Source organism: Pseudopipra pipra, chromosome 24 (assembly GCF_036250125.1).
Source record: "Pseudopipra pipra isolate bDixPip1 chromosome 24, bDixPip1.hap1, whole genome shotgun sequence".
NCBI lineage: Eukaryota > Metazoa > Chordata > Aves > Passeriformes > Pipridae > Pseudopipra > Pseudopipra pipra.
Window position 1 is genome coordinate 4,294,766 of NC_087572.1, and position 15,949 is coordinate 4,310,714.

General features: G+C 48.0%; 1 protein-coding gene across 50 annotated transcripts in view; it reads left to right on the top strand.

The window, feature by feature from the left end:
- The window catches only part of EPB41 (erythrocyte membrane protein band 4.1), a 95,741-nt gene that overhangs the window by 56,652 nt on the left and 23,140 nt on the right, over positions 1-15,949 (top strand). For 13 of the 50 annotated variants that reach the window (XM_064634941.1, XM_064634971.1, XM_064634972.1 and 10 more), the window contains exons 8-18: positions 1,027-1,114; positions 1,609-1,761; positions 2,582-2,679; positions 3,492-3,664; positions 5,295-5,411; positions 6,687-6,815; positions 9,467-9,675; positions 11,407-11,463; positions 11,577-11,621; positions 12,398-12,460; positions 15,339-15,518. In XM_064634941.1, the coding sequence (XP_064491011.1) occupies positions 1,027-1,114; positions 1,609-1,761; positions 2,582-2,679; positions 3,492-3,664; positions 5,295-5,411; positions 6,687-6,815; positions 9,467-9,675; positions 11,407-11,463; positions 11,577-11,621; positions 12,398-12,460; positions 15,339-15,518 (1,312 nt within the window). Of the gene's footprint in view, positions 1-1,026; positions 1,115-1,608; positions 1,762-2,581; positions 2,680-3,491; positions 3,665-5,294; positions 5,412-6,686; positions 6,816-7,864; positions 8,182-9,466; positions 9,676-11,406; positions 11,464-11,576; positions 11,622-12,397; positions 12,461-15,338; positions 15,519-15,949 lie in introns of those variants that run through there. The other 37 variants (XM_064634979.1, XM_064634957.1, XM_064634973.1 and 34 more) reach the window with 20 other exon arrangements.

The window sequence follows — 15,949 nt, forward strand, 5'->3', positions numbered from 1 at the left end:
GAGGAAGCAAAACGTCCCAGTTTAATTTCTGGTCTGTGTTCTGTGAACATTAAACTGTCAGAGGGTTTTCAGTGGGAATCAGAGTCATGGAATCATTAAGGCTGCAAAAGAAGACCATGGAGTCCAACCATTCCCCCAGCACAGCCAAGCCTACAACTAAACCACTTCCCAGGTGCCACACCCACATGTTTTTTGAACACTTCCAGGGAAATCTCTGCTAAACCACTCTCCAGCTCTTGCTACTGTATTTGCAAAGCAGGAGGCACGTGTTGACATAGTGACAGCTCCTGGGTCTTTCTTACAGGATTGTCCTTACACTTGTCTTTGTCTGCCCTGTCTCCCACCACCACAACCTCTATTTACATCACACACAAGATGTATGGGAGGGCTCAGTGAGGAAGACATCAAAGGAGGGAAGAAAATGAAATGTATGCAGCTGAATTCTCTCCCAACAGAGCTGTTAATGTACCTCACACACCAGAAACTTATTAACAAGGGCACTTCAATACCGTTGATAATGGCCTCCATTATCAGGATGTCTCTGTTAAGTTGTGCCCCTCCTGCAGACGGGGCACCATCTGTTCCCAGAAAACCCTTCATTCATCTGGTCCCCCGGTTGGAATCTCTGCTGAGTGGTCTCAGCTGTCCATGTGTTTGGCTTGGAGAACAATAGCTGGGTTTGGGGAGGTCTGGAGGCAGCAGATCTGGGGGGACAGGACCTGTCACCCTTTGCCTGCGGCTCAGTTGGGGTTTCTTCTGCTGAATCAAGTTTTGCCCCCTCGCTGCTGTTCCTTGCTTTCTTCTCTAGTGCTCGTGCAGCTCCACAGGAATAAAGTGCATCTGTGTTCTGGGAATGTGTGAAAGCACAAATGTGGGCATTTGGAGCGATTTAATAATTCATTACCTGAGCACAAATCTGGTTGTATTGAAAGCAAAACAAAATCTAATGAGTTTCATGAGGTCTGATTTGTCCTCTCTTAAAAGCAACAGTTTGAGGAATACCAAGCCCTTTCTCTCTTTCCCCAGATCCATGACTCCAGCCCAAGCAGACCTGGAATTTCTTGAGAATGCAAAAAAGCTGTCTATGTATGGAGTCGACCTTCACCAAGCCAAGGTGAGAACCAGCACCTGCCTGTGGGTTTTGTCATTTGGTTATCCTTCCCTTGCAGGAACAAGTTTACCTGTTTCAGGAAGCTCTTTTTGAAAGGTAGAGGAAGTATGGAAATACAGACACAGAAGAGGAATGACTCAAGCATTCCTGCAGGAGAAGTGATTCTTCTTGGTTGCTTGTTATTTATATATCCCAGGAAACTTTCCAAAGCTCCTGGTGTAGACGAGTCCTTGCTCTGAGGAACTTTGAATTTATGGCTCTGACCTGCCACGTGGGGAGATGCAGGAAGGACTCTGGATAAGCCCTTTGGGCAACCAGCAGTGCAGGAAAGAGGAGGTTGTGAGGAGAAAAGTGAAGGAAAAGCTGGCCTGACCCTGGAGCTGGAGTCTGGGGGGGGTGGGGAGATGAATTTGGGTGAAGACCAAAGGGGTGATTTGGAAGGCAGATGTTGACCTGAAACTTGTAACCCTTATGCTGCTTAAATCCTGGTTTCCCAGGACTTGGAAGGAGTGGACATCACTCTGGGAGTCTGTTCCAGTGGCCTTCTTGTTTACAAAGACAAACTGAGAATCAACCGCTTCCCGTGGCCCAAAGTCCTGAAGATTTCCTACAAACGCAGCAGCTTCTTCATAAAGATTCGGCCGGGGGAGGTGTGTCCTGGCTCCTGTGTGTCACCTTTCACTGCCTCGTGATTGTCACCGTGTGTGTGTGTCACTGAAAGGGAGCGGGGAGGGAACAGCCTTTTCCCTGGATGAGCGTTTCCCGTCGGGGTGTCTGATCCCGGCTTGGGGTTGAGCCGGAGCTACAGCCTGGCTGGTGAGGGTTTAACAGCGTGTCATCCAGCACCACCTCCTGGCACTGCGGGGTATTCCCAGCATCCAGGAATACGGGTGGGAGGTTGTCAGCTGAAACTGGGAGAGGACTAAATCCTTTTTTTTTTTTTTTTTGGACACAAGGCAAAACAAAGGCTCTTTGTCTTGCTTTTATTAAAAGAAAGTAATAAAAAACTCGAATTAGCTTTTCACCTAAGGGCAGGAGGCAGGGGATGGATGCACTGGTGCTGCTTCATCAGTGGGGAGATCCCTGGAGCAGCCTGGCCACATCAGGGAGAGAGGCTACAATGGGGATCTGCCTCTTCCTTTCTCTTCCTCCTCCTCCTGCTTCCACTGCCTTGACCCAGCCTTGCAGGGAGGTCAGTGTTTGACCCCATCCTGCAGCTGGGCAGTATGATGGGGGTGTAAATGAAGCTGACTGGCTGCAAAATCCACAGCATGTTCCTCTGTAAATCCCAGTGCATCCTGAGAGATGCCCAGGCTTGTGGCCAAGCCCTACCTTTGATCTGAGCTCCTCCTGCACATCCTGGAGTGAGTCCAGCAGTTTGTGCCGCAGCAGGACAGAGCAATGGGCTGGGGACTGAGCTCCTGCCTCATGTATTCCTTGCTATACCTAAATAAGTTATATTTCCCACAGCAAGAACAGTATGAAAGTACAATTGGGTTCAAGCTTCCAAGCTACCGGGCAGCGAAGAAGCTGTGGAAAGTCTGTGTCGAACATCACACCTTCTTCAGGTGGGTTTCCTGAACTTTGAGTAACTAATGCTTTAGTGTAATTGCTGAAAGTGAGCAGTGTTCCTTAGTTCCTTCAGTGTTCCTTAGGGTTTGGAACAACTGGAGTGAAATGGTTGCAGGGACACTAAGTGTTTGTTTTGCAGTAAATTTTTAAGCAGGTTCTGCTTCGTAAGATACATAAGACAGAGAACTTTCACTGATGTAGATGTGAGACTTATTGGCAAGAGACTTCTTTAATTTCTATTTAATTTCTTTTTACCTCCTCCCCTACACTCTCCCTTCCCAATACATCCATGGAAAATGAAACTCCTTAGAAAGTAAAGTCCGGTGAGTGGCACTTAAACAAGAACAACTCAGGTTTAGTGGGATTTGAGCTCAGCCCAACTCAAAGTGATCTCTTGGATTCTTCAGAAGGCATTTCTACTCTGAAGCACACTGAGCTCTCTGGATCTGGGGAGCTTTCCTGATGGAAGTGCCACAGCCATGAAGGAGCACTCATTTCAAAGCGTTTGGTGTTAGGAATTGAGGAGATTTGTTGGGAAACGCCGAGTTGGGATTTCCCAATTTGTTGGGAAACTCCAGTGCAGCGCAGCCCACAGAAGCCATACGTATTTTTTCCAAGATGATATGCAAAAAGAACGAGAATCCTTCATTCCCTCGTGTGTGGGGGGAAAATCAGCCCAACATCCCGAAGTCGTTTGAAGTCGAGGACGCGGATTTTCGGATTTATTCCTTTACTCTCCTCGACCGCGCCGAGATTTGCTGGATTTGCCACTGGCTTTTGGTTTTTAAATCCCGGGCGTGTTTTTCAGGCTGACTTCCACCGAGGCCATCCCGAAGAGCAGGTTCCTGGCGCTGGGCTCCAAGTTCCGCTACAGCGGGCGGACGCAGGCGCAGACGCGGCAGGCGAGCGCCCTGATCGACCGGCCCGCGCCCCAGTTCGAGCGCACGGCCAGCAAACGAGCCTCCAGGAGCCTGGATGGAGGTGAGTCCACACAGCTTCCCCCCTGCCCAGGATGCTAAAATAACAGCTCAATCCCCTGCTGTACAAAAACCTTCCCTCGCCTCCGTGAGTCGCGTGTTCAGGGGTTATCGTGTGTTCAGGGGTTATCGTTCGAACTCGCGCTCGTCACGCGACCTTTGCTCACATCAAAAAAAAAAACCCCAACCAACGACACAAAAATTCCCCCTGCAAAGATCAAAATAACGTCATCACAACACAGGTAATTTACGCAAAATCCACCCTTTGTCCCTTCGCCACAGTCACGACAGGAATTTCCCCTGTGATCATTCTGCTCTCCAACACTGTTCAGTACTTATTTGTCTGTTGCCTCTCCCAGGTAGTATCCTTATCTTAAAATCACAGCACTGCGAGGGCTGCTGTGGGAAAATGAGCTCCAGCTCAGCCAGGCCCAAAACAAAAATGCAAACTGAGAGTAGTCTCGGCAGAACTCACTGACAAAAAGGGTGTGGGTGGGTGCTGAAGGCTCATGGCAAAGCTCTGGTTGTAGAGATATTTCCTCATTCAGCGTCAAAGCATTTTCCTTTAGAAAATCAGGAATTAAGCTGTTTGTTTTGTTTAACATAACTGCTTAAATTCCTTAGTTCTCCTTGAGGGGGAGATTTTTTGCCACAGCTGAAACTTTTCCAGTGTTCCTTAAAGCGATGCTTAGGTTGGGATGTCAGTCAGGTGGGCTTATCTCACGTTTTTAAAGGAGGTGGGTAGCTCCAGGCTAGAGGAGGTGAGACACGGAGAGGAGAGTGCTTAAGTTTACTCCACTCAATCTGGATCACTGGATACTAAGATTCTGAGAAAGGGGAGCATCGCTTTGCACCATGAGTAACAGGGAGAGAGGAACATCTCTTTGCACCATGAGGATCCAGGGAAAGGGGAGCATCCCTGTGCTCTGAGAGGATCCAGGGAAAGAGGAACATCCCTGTGCTCTGAGAGGATCCAGGGAAAGAGGAGCATCCCTGTGCAGCAAGAGGATTTAGGAAAGGGGGAGCATCTCTGTGTGCTGAGAGGGTCTAGGGAAAGTGGAGCATCCCTGTGAACTATGAGCATCCAGGGAGGGGGAGCATCCCTGTGCACCATGAAGATTCAGGGAAAGAGGAGCATCCCTGTGCTCTGAGAGGATCCAAGGAAAGGGGAGCATCCCTGATGGAGCAGGGACTGCATTGCTTTGAGCCCCGAGGTTGTGCTGCAGCCCAGGAGGCACCAGGGTTGTCCCAGCGCCCCGTGACCAGCAGCAGCCAGGCTGTCCCTGCTCCTGTGCTCGGTGACACTCCAAGCCTGGGCTTTGTACCTCGAATCCAGAGGGGAAAGGCTACTTGGTCTGAGCTCTGTTCAGCAGCAAAGCCAAATTCCAGCTTACCAGCAATCCGGGCGTGTGAGATTCCTCAGGCACGACGCACGGGGGGGCGAGGGGACCAGGGCTGTTGGATGCCACTTGGCCCTGCCATTGTGACCCCAGATGGGTAGAGAAATCCCAGCTGCAGTCCCACACCTGGATGTGAGAGCGTGGAGAGGAGCAGGCCGGGGATGTGCGGGCCCTGTGGCGGTTGCAGCGTCGCCTGTGCCGCGCGGGTCCTTAACGTGTGCCCCGTTTCCTCAGCTAAACGTGCGACTCAGAGAGTTGAGTTCAGGACCGTAGAGGAAGAGAAGCAGAAGGAGGTGGTGGTGGTTGAGGTTCCTGAACCAAAACCTGCGGATCAGATCCGAGAGAAGCCAGGTATAGCTGTGGTGGTGGCTACAACTCTCTGCAGTGCCTTTCCTGTCCTCTCCGTGCTTGTTCCTGACAATTCCAAGTTTCACCAAATCTGACGGCTTTCTTTTTTCATTTCTTTGCAAGAAGAATTCTGCAGTGAGAGGAGACACAGCCCAGCTCTGGGAGACTCCTTAAATTTCCACCTTGCACCTTGTAATTCTTGTGGGGAGGTGGGGGGAAAGTTTAGGATGTGATGGTACTTAAGAACTCTCATTAGATTTGGGTAGTTTTGTGTATGTCACTTAGCAAACTTTAAAATTTGATCTTGAAACTTCTTGTGAAGCTTCTGAAATTCTTCATCGTGGGATCTTCTCGCCATTTTTTAAGAGTTCTGGGACCTTTTTTTTTTTTTTAAAGTCTATTCTGGGATCTTTTTTCAGCATTTGAGAAATGCCACCCCATTTAGTCTGTGGAGCTTATATTTCTCTTAAGAGAGGTACTATTAATAAATATTAATAAATATTAATGTCCTTAAGAGGGGGTGTAGGTACAACAGCACATTTGAATACTAATAAGTGTTTCACAGCACAGTGTTGTCAAATATTTGCAGCCTTCATCACTTGGATGGCGACCGCCTGTGGTGTGTTAGGGCTGGAAATAATTCGTATGCAAATGCTGTGGGTGCTGCTCTGCTTCCCTCCTTCCACCTGGAATTTTTTTACAGTGTGCTTTTGACTGCATCACTATTTTTGTAGCATCTAGGTCCAGCTTTCAGGAAGTGTGTCAGCCTTCCCCCCACCGTGGTCATGCCTTGATCTTCCCTAGTCAGCATTGCCTGGTGGGGAAAGCCCGATGCTGTAAAAACAGGGTGAGGAATTTCAGGCACCAAGTGAATCATTCAAGTACATTTAATTAAAGGTGCTAGTTTTTATATAGGTTTTTATCTGGATGTGTTTTGCCTGGATTTTGCCAGCCAGCACCCCTATCCCTCCAGACTGTGCAGGCAGAGCCCATCCTAGTTCCACACGTGTCCCCACGTCTCCCTGCCTGGGCAAGGAGCCTGCCAAGCTTATTTCTGTTGTTCTTTTCCCCTCTTATCCAATGCACTGTTGGGTATGGCAGCACTAGAAAGGCTGGTGCACAATTCCATGGTGGAAAATGACTGTTGAGCTGCCTGGTTTGCAAACCTCTTTGCTGTTCCCAGCTGCTGAGAGGGATCTCCTCGCTCTTTGCTGTGGTGACCGTCATGTGTGCGTGCGGGTCCCCAACCCCCGTTAACACCTGCAAACCTCTTTCTAGCCAAACACACTCTTGAAACTTTTGAAATGAAACCCATTGCAGAGGAGGAAGAGGAGGAGGAGAAGGTAGAGGTGGTTAAGGTTCCTGTTGCCAAGCCAAAGTTCCCGGAACCGGTGCCGCCGCGGTCAGGTACAGCCGCAGCGGCGTTTGGTGGCTGCTGTGCTGTCACTGTGGGGGTGAAGTGATGCAGTGCTGTAGGACACAGGTTGCACTGCTTGTGGTGTTTGTTGCCACTAAAATCCCCCCTGGCTTTGCCGTGTGCTGCTTTCCAGGAGTGCCCTGGGTGAGGTGAGCGGGTGCCGTGGCTTGGCTGTGTGTGGAAGTGAGTGTGCAGTGGCCTCTTAACCCTCCTCCCTTGCTGTTCCTTCCTGGAAGCTTTGCTCCCCTGAGCTGTGGGAATGTGCAGTGCCTGAAAATCAGGTTATGAGATCCAGGACTGCTGGAGGTCACCTACATTCCACTTTATTTCTTCACTAGGGAGTGCTGCTTCCCTAGTTGGAAAAGGGTGTCAGAGCAACGTCGCTGCTGCAGTCAGATCCACACTAATCATGATTAAAATAGGGTTGATTAGTTGTTGCAGAAAGAGGAGACTGAAGCTGTGGAGGGAGGTAACTGAGAACTTCATGCTTTCTTGATTAGGATGGAAAACACTGGAGGATATTCCATGGGATGGGCGGCAGCAGAGTGGACATCAGCCAGTGTCAGACCTGAGCACAACCTGGGCTCTCCTGGTGCAGCTGCCCCTTCTTATCCATCTCCTGCACTTTTCCTCCTCCTGACTCTCCTGTTCCCAGCAGGGACTGATAGTGGGGTGATGGTGGTCGATCATAGAATCATGGAATGGTTTGTGTTGGAAGGGACCTTAAAGATCATTCAGTTCCAACCTACATTTTATATCTTTTATTTTGGGGCAGTGCTTTTTTACTGTGTTTAAATCATGTGTCAAAATACCCTGAAGTAGTTAATCAGGAAAATTAACTAAAATACAGTTCTGGGCAGCCCAGAACTCACTGTTGGATGGCAAAGGAAAAGCTTGGTGTCTGTTATCATTTTTCCTGCATGTCTTCATGCCCTGGGAGAGGAGCAGGAGAGGTGGCTGTGTGGATTTACTGGTGGCAGTATTTCCTTTGCTGCTTCATCTTTGAGGTGGCATTTTAACACATCCATAACTTTTTTAGCCAAACGTGATCTTGGCAGTATTGAGATAAGCCCAATTGAAGAGGAGGAGGAGGAGGAGGAGGAAGAAAAAATGATGGTGGTGAGAGAACTAGAGCCAGTCCCGAAGGAGCCAGGTACCACCGCGATGACGGCTTTGCTCTCCCAGCATCCTCCTCATCCCGACTGTCCCTGCCATCCCACCTCTGTCCAACCTTCCCAGCGGCTGTCACCGCTTCCATGGCAGAAACACACTGGGACATGGCACTGATTGTCCTCCTGAAAGGATAACACAGTGTCTGGGCCACAGAAGTGAGCTGCTGTGCTGAGGAGCAGCGAGAGGACGGAGCCTGTGCTGGTGGTGTGGGGTTTGGGGTGGGTCCAGGTGTTTGTCTTGAAGGTGTAATTGAAGTCTCTGGAAAACCAGGTTCTTTTTTGCCCCCCCCCCCCATCTCGTACATTTTTTGGTCATGTGGATGCTTTATTCTCTCATGTTTTATTTACACACAGATGAGACGCAGTGACCTTTTCAGTGAAACAGGAATTCTTACTGAGGAGTTGCTTGAAATCACAGTTTCTTTTTTAACAGCAAATTTTCTAGTGTCTTTGACTGGACACCTGTGTTGGATGGGATGGGTTGCACAGTGTGATCCTGCTGCAAACTGTGACTTTGGGAATGTGGGACCACGTCAAAGATACTATTGTGGGTGTATTTTTAGTGGAACATCCATAAAAACAACATCAGGAGAACCACATAGCTTATTGTATCTATAGGTACACACAGGGAATTAATTGGGGCTGGCTTTGTCACACAGTATTGACTTGAATATTTTGTTGGAGTCGGGCCTTTCAGGGATCAGGAACTGCCTGGGAAATCAGGAATTGAAGGAAAGGAATAGGCAGTTGATTTTATGTGGGGCTAGTGCTTGTGTTTAAGACTGTCATCCTCTGGAAAGGTGATTTTTTGGCAGCATGCTGTTCATTCCTGCACTGTCACTGACCTGGAGGTGCTGGGTATCTTCCCACCGTGCTGCCTTGGAGATACCCCACGGGACACACAGCCCAGCCTGCTTTGAATCCCACCTGGAAGTTGCTGTGAAGTTTTCTAGAGCGATGCTTGTTGATTATTTTTTCATTTGAGTTGCCTAAAAGATTGGGGAGGGGGGGGGAAAACCTGTGTTTCCCTTCCAGAAACCATCTGTTTCTGGTTGAGGAGGTGCCCACAAGCCCAGAACTCCCCACTCTGTGTCTGTTTTGTGGTGGCACTGGAGTGGAGTCCGTGTCAGTTGTGTGTGAAGGACCCAGAAATCCGTGGCACGATGTCAAATTCCAGATTTGCCTTTCTGGTGTGGCTTCTCTGCAGAGTGCAAGCTTGCTTTTTGTAAACCATCTGGTGTGGGGCTTTATTTGATTTTATTTAAACCATAAGGAAAATAATCCCAACTCTCCCGTACTAAATGCACAAGCTGCTTCGCTCAACATCTTTATTTCGTTTCCCTTTTTTTACCTCCTCCTCCTCCTCCCTTTCTTTTTAAATGACAGCACTGTAATTTGGAAAGACTTTGCCTAGAGCTTTGGAACATTACCTACTCTGAACCTTGTCCCTGTGTGTCCCCCCTCCTCAGCAGTGGCTGTGATAACCCCGGAGCGGAGTCCCCGGCCCACCTCGGCCCCGGCCATCGCTCAGAGCCACCCTGCAGAGCCAGCCCCAGCTAAGCCTGACATGAAGGACGTGGCCACATCTAAAATGGGGAAGGAAACAGCAAAAGCTGATGTGAGACGTGAGGAATTCCCACCAGAGAAAGCCAAGGCAGAGCCAGCTGATGCATCCAAGGTAGGTCAGACCGGAGTCTCTTTGGAAGAGCTGGAGTGTCACTCCAGAAGCCACCCCAAAGCAGCAGCTCTGTCCACCTTCCCCTCCTGGGAGATGGGGAGTTTATCCCTCTCCCAGGCATCAGGTGGGGGTCTGGCTGCCAGGGAAATCCCAGCCCTGACATTCCTTGTGGAAGAGGAGTCACTCCAAGTTCTGGTGGCTGCAGTCAAACTGAGTGCAACCTTAAGATGGTTAAAAACGCTGCCAAGGGCTGCACGTGCTCGTGGGGTCGGAGTTTAGGGCTCACCCACGGCCAGGCTGTGCCCCTTGATTCCTGGTACCACAGCAGGAGGCAATTCCAGTGAAATCAGTGATATGGATCTGGCTGCAGCCCAGCGCCGGAATGTTTTTCACATTGATAGGCTTTGGCTGGGAGAGCTGGTAACACTGGTGGTAGCACAGTGCTGCAAACTGGACTAAAACTTTAGTTGACGATGGCACTGGTGAGACCTTTGGGGGTTTATTGTTTAAATGCCATTTTTTTAAGCATTATTTGATCTTTCTACAAATGTCTGAGGCCTTTGCCGGGGTTGATATGTGTGTGTTGTTCTAATAAGTCAGAATAATGTGCAAAATTAATGTTGGTATTACAGTGTCCTTAATATTCTGCAGATCTTATTGAACTGGAGCCTTGCAGTGGTGCAGCAGAAGTGTTTGCCTTGAGACACAATTTTCACATTACCCCAAAATTTAGCTGATCTCAGCATTGCTGGAGCCACATTTCCTATAACATATCACACAGTGGGTCTTATGTGACATCTCCAGGGGAAATCCCTCTTAATTAAGGTTGGGAGATGGAGGTAAAGGAAAGGACAGTTGCTTCAAAAAATTCCACAGCCTGTGTGAGTGGTAATTTTTAAAGGAAAGTGCTGAAGGGATCCTCAGGCTGGCACTGTGGAGTTGGAATGGGAACACAGAGTTCCTGCCTGGCTGCTCCTCCTCCCTTGTGTTACACTGAGAACAAGGAAATTTTACTCATCCCATCTCACTTATTACAGGTTTTTTCTTAAGTGCTTAAACACTGGATTTCCCCCCCCCCCTTTAAATATAGATGTGGGAGGAAATTGTGGATTTGAACGTGCCAAATTTACCCTGTTTCTCCAATGTAGCTGCATCACTTCTTTTAACACCCACTGATGCTTTTGCCTTCAGAGTACTTGGCAACCCAGTTTCCCTAAAATACTTCCTTGAGAGTGTTAAGACAGTCTTGGCTCTCTACTTATGGACAGGAAAGAACTTAATTAGTGATGTTAGGCTTGGTTTTGTAGCTAAGCCTGCTCTTACTGCCTCTGCCAACATAATACCTGTGCATATAACCAATAATTTCTGTTTTTGAGAAGGTCTGTGTTAATTGGAGCATGTTGCTTTGTTGGGATTTCACTGGGAGATCCAGCTGCAAATGACATTTGAAAACATTGCCTGGCTGAGCTAATGCAAGTGGGAAGCCCTTCTTCAGAAGCACTGGAGAGCACTGGTTTCAAATATAAATAATTCTCAAGCTGAAGGAATTATTTCACCTGCTGTTGACTAACAGAGCTGCCGTGCCATTAACCCAGGGCTGCATGTTGGTTTTTGCATGTTCCCCCAGCACCTCAAAACCAACTTTATGCAGCTGTGTTTGGAAACTGAACAGTTTCTTGAAACAAATCTACTAACAAGAAATGTTTTTACCGGTTTATTTCTTAAATGTAGGTGAGGAAAACACACATTGAGGTCACAGTCCCCACCACGAATGGTGCCCAGCCCCAGGTTTGTGCTAATAATTCAGTTTAGGTTGCTCACAGTTGTTGTTTTTTTTTTTTTAAGGTTCAACATAGTTAAATGAACCAACTCTTTTTTTTTTTTTTATCACTGCCCAACAGCAGCAGCCTGCAGAAAAAGAGGAAGAGCTGATAAGAATGAGGAAGGTTAGCCATTTTACCCTTTCACCAGCCAAATTTGCCATATCATTCATGCATCTGTAACATGTTTAAAAAGACAGTGCTCCAATTTCTTCCTGTGCTTTGGGTTGGGATGTTGGTTTTCTTTTGATTGGAAAATGAGTAGTTTTTTTTGTCCCATAGACACAGCCTGATTGCTGAAATTATGCTTCTTGAATGTTCAAAAGAAACACAGTTGACTTATGAAATTTATCTTCTCTGTAACAAATTTACTTAGAAACCAGAGAAAACTGTGCAGTTTGCATTGCAGGAAATGCAAAAAAAAAAAAATGAAGAGGATGGTTTTTTTTTTTGGTATTGATTAAGTAACAGGGACACATCCAAGATGGGACAGGTGGTTCAGGCATAGTTACTGTGCACACTGGGACCTTGTAAAGGTTACTCCAGGTAGTACAGCCTCACACTGGGGTGGGCCTGCATCCCTCAGGGATGTCACGTGGTGACCTGTGCAAGGCTTCCATGGAAAACCAGTAACTGTCTCTTTGTGGCCGGAGCTGAGGCCCCTGGGAGCTGTCTCTTTAAAGGAGTCATCACATCTCCCATTCTCCATGAGCCAGACCCCCCATTCCTGGTGGGAATTCCCACCCCACGCTGCCTCAGCGCTGCACTCCCGACCTTGAGTTAACTTTTTTAATTTGCCAGTTTCTCGATCCCGCAAGACCAACGTTTTAATTTTTTGTGCTTTTTTTTTTGTTTTGTTTGTTTGTTTTGTTTTGTTTCCCCCTTTCCTTTCATTTTCACAGAAGAGATCAAAGAGGCTAGATGGTGAAAACATTTATATCAGGCATAGCAATTTAATGTTGGAGGTTTGTATGAACTTGAAGCTTTTTTTGAGTTGCATTTGCCTAAACCTTCTGCATCTGCGCTGAACTTCTTCCTCTTCTGCTGCTGCCTTTATTTTGCATGCTCTTGCATGAAAGACCTTTTGATTTGATTTGATTTTTTAATTATGCTTTTGCATGGTGACAGTAAAATGATGATGTGCAGCCATTCTTCCTTCTACCTCTTCTGACTTTCATTCTCTCATACCTACCCAAAATACATGATTGGCAGAGCTCAGATCTGCTCTGGGACCCACTGGGTGCTCACAGGGGCATAGATTGTAGTGGGGACTAGTTTTTCATTGCTTGAAACAAATTACTTTCCTGGGGGAAAAGCCAGTCTATGAAAATACAAAATTCATGATAAGCTGCAGGGGAAATTGGAACAGGTTGCCCAGAGAAGCTGTGGTTGCCCCATCTCTGGAAGTGTCCAAGGCCAGGTTGGATGGGGCTTGGAGCAACCTGGGCTAGTGGGAGGTGTCCCTGCCCTTGGCAGGGGGTGGAACCGGATGAGTTTTAAGGTCCTTCCCAACCCCAACCATTCTGGGATTCAATGGAATTGTCACCCCTGGGCGTTCAGGCCACCACAATGTCCGTGTTGCTTCAGGCAGGAGGGATCCTTTTGGATGCTGCAGGGATGTTTCCATCCTCCTTCAGCCCTTCCTTGCCTTGCAGCACCTCAGCACCCCCCAGGTCCCATCCTGCTTGGTGCCAGCTCCCCACAGATCTGCCATGGGGGCTCAGTGGTCACGGGTGGCTCATCCCTCCAGGTTCCAGCTCTTCCCTTTGAATTTGGGAGCCCTTTCCGTTTGCTTTCACCCCAGCACGGTCTCAGAACAGACCACGCCAATCATATATTTTAATTCTTTAATACACTGTGTTATGGGAGATGTTTTGTGGCTTCTGATACTCTGTGTTACGTGTTTCCACTCAGACTTGCAGCCCCAGCAGCTCGTAGGGTTTCCCTGTTGCCATCTCTTGAAAAAAGTGGAGTGAACCAACTGCCTTCTCCTAATCGGAATTTTCAAAAAGTTTTGCAGCTTTTGGGTGGTTTTTTTTTTGTTTTGTTTTGTTTTGTTTTGTTTTGTTTTTTAAAACCTGCTACAACGTAGAGCTTTGAGCCACGAGTGAAGGGTGTGAACACATCGGGCCGCTGCTGGAGCTCTGAAGACTCTGCCTGTCGCCTTCTTCCACCCAACTCAAAACAGCTCCATCTCCCCAACCCCAAACAGAGCTTTGTCTTCGCTTCCAAACCCCTTTTTCCTGTTACTGCAACACCTGCCTCTGCCACCCAGCCCTTTCCCTCCCTGGTTCTGTTGCAGGTGCTCCAGCCCTCCCCTAGAACAGGGCTCACCCAGCAGCTCACCCCCTTCATTCCCTTTGTGTTTTTTAGCCCATGCATTTGGCAGATCAGATATTTTCCCAGCAGACCTCACCCTCCTGAAGCTGCCTGTTGATTCTGTTGAAAGCCTTTTAACTCTCCACCTACACCAGGTTCTTACAGAAAGGGAAAAACAGGAGGAAAAGGAGGTGACGCTGAGTGAGCTGGTTCCTCAAGGTGCTTTCCAGACCTGGCTCCACGTTAGCTCCTCGTGGCTTTAGCTCCTCTCCAGCCCTCCCAGGCCCTGCTCCTGCACAGTGCTGGAAAAGCCAAGGTGGTCCTTCTCTCTTCTCTAAGCCAGGAGCAGCTGTAGGGTTCCTGGACCCAGGCAGGGATTTACCCTGGAGTCTTCAGCAGACTTATTTCTGCTTTTTTTCCCTACCCAGCAGGCACTTGACTTATACTTTCATCCAGAATTGATGCCAAAACTTGCGTTTTTTCCCCCTAGATTTGTGCCAAAAAGAGTAAATGTTGTTAAGGAGGCATTTGGGGTTTAGCTGTGTCCTGGGTGAGCTGCAGGGATGCAGATTTTTGGGAGGGCCCCTCCTTTAGGGATGTGTTTGCTCTTCCATCTTCTAAAATTAATGGGCTGAGTAACACCTGAAAGGACAAAAATAGTTAAATTTCCCAGTGATGCTTTTACTGACCTTGATTTCTCCTTTTCTTGCTGCTTTTTGGCCCTGTCCAGAAAAGTTGTTGTTTGGCTTACACCTATTTTATGCAGAAGCTTTGTTTTCTACAAACTCTGGTTTGCTTGCAAAGAAAAAACTATTTTTAACGAGTTGACTTGCCTTGAAGTCTGTGTGTTTATGCTGTAAACTGGCATCACAGAGTAGAAATCTGGCTTTTTCCAGATGGAAAAAATCATCAGGAGTTTTTTGACTGATCCAGCATAAAGGAAATTCTCAGTTTGATAAAAAAAAAAAAAATCATCTCATCTTCATTTCAGAAGTCTAAAACCTCCTATGGTAGCTCCTGGAGGGATGAGATGAGAAGGAGGGGAAATGATGGTAATGGGGATATTCTGGGAGCAGAGATAATTCCTGTTAGGATTAAAGAGAAATAGGTATGAAGAGAGCAAAAAAAAAAAAATTAGGAAAACATGTTTTTGAACATTAATTGCATTGATACCTGGGAATATTCAGGCTTGCAGAGGGAAAAGAAAGCAAACCTACCCGATTTAAAAAATAACCCAAACAAACACAGTCTGGCAACTCTAAAAAAAAAAAACAAACCCATATGGGGAAAATCCATGAGATTCCAGGTGACCTGGTGGAGATTCTCCTGGAGGAGACCCCGCTCCGTGATTAATCCAAGAGGAGAGAGGAGAGAGGAGAGAGGACGCTCCCTTGGTGTGTTTGCAGTGTGAGCAGCACTCGGGAGGTTCGGCCCCGCTGAGCGCAGCTTTGCTAAGCCCAGCCTAGGCAGTCCCAGCTCCTCCCTGCACCCCTTCTTCACTCACCCTGTCCCTTTTGCTGGTAGGATCTAGATAAGCCCCAGGAGGAAATCAAGAAGCACCATGCCAACATCAGCGAGCTGAAGAAGAACTTCATGGAGTCCGTCCCGGAGCCGCGGCCGAGCGAGTGGGACAAACGTCTGTCCACCCACTCCCCTTTCCGGACCCTCAACGTCAACGGGCAGATCCCCACGGGAGCGGATGGAGTGAGTACCTTGGGGCATGGTGGTGTTCCAAGGGGTGGCCTTTTAGCACGTGGGATGGTCCCTGAGAGAGCTGAAGTCGGAGGCGCCGTAAAAACGCGAGTTTTGTTTGGGTAGGGGAGGATGTAGGGATTCCTCACCTGCTTTTGGGGCTGCTTTTCCTGGTGTTGCTGTCACTGTGATGTTAGGGAGCACTTCCCATGGCTGGCTTGGGGACTGGATCTCCCCAAAATGTTGGACAAAACCCACCTAAACTCTTAAATTAAGGGAATTATTACTTCAGTGATAACATTGCAACCCAGTGCAGAAGCACTAGGATGGGATAATTTTTCCAAAATCACTTTATTCTCCAGTTTCTTCTTGGGGTTTAGACTTGCATTAGGAACTCCAGATGCTGATCTGCTGTGGAGGCTTCAGGAAGACTCCTCAGCAGG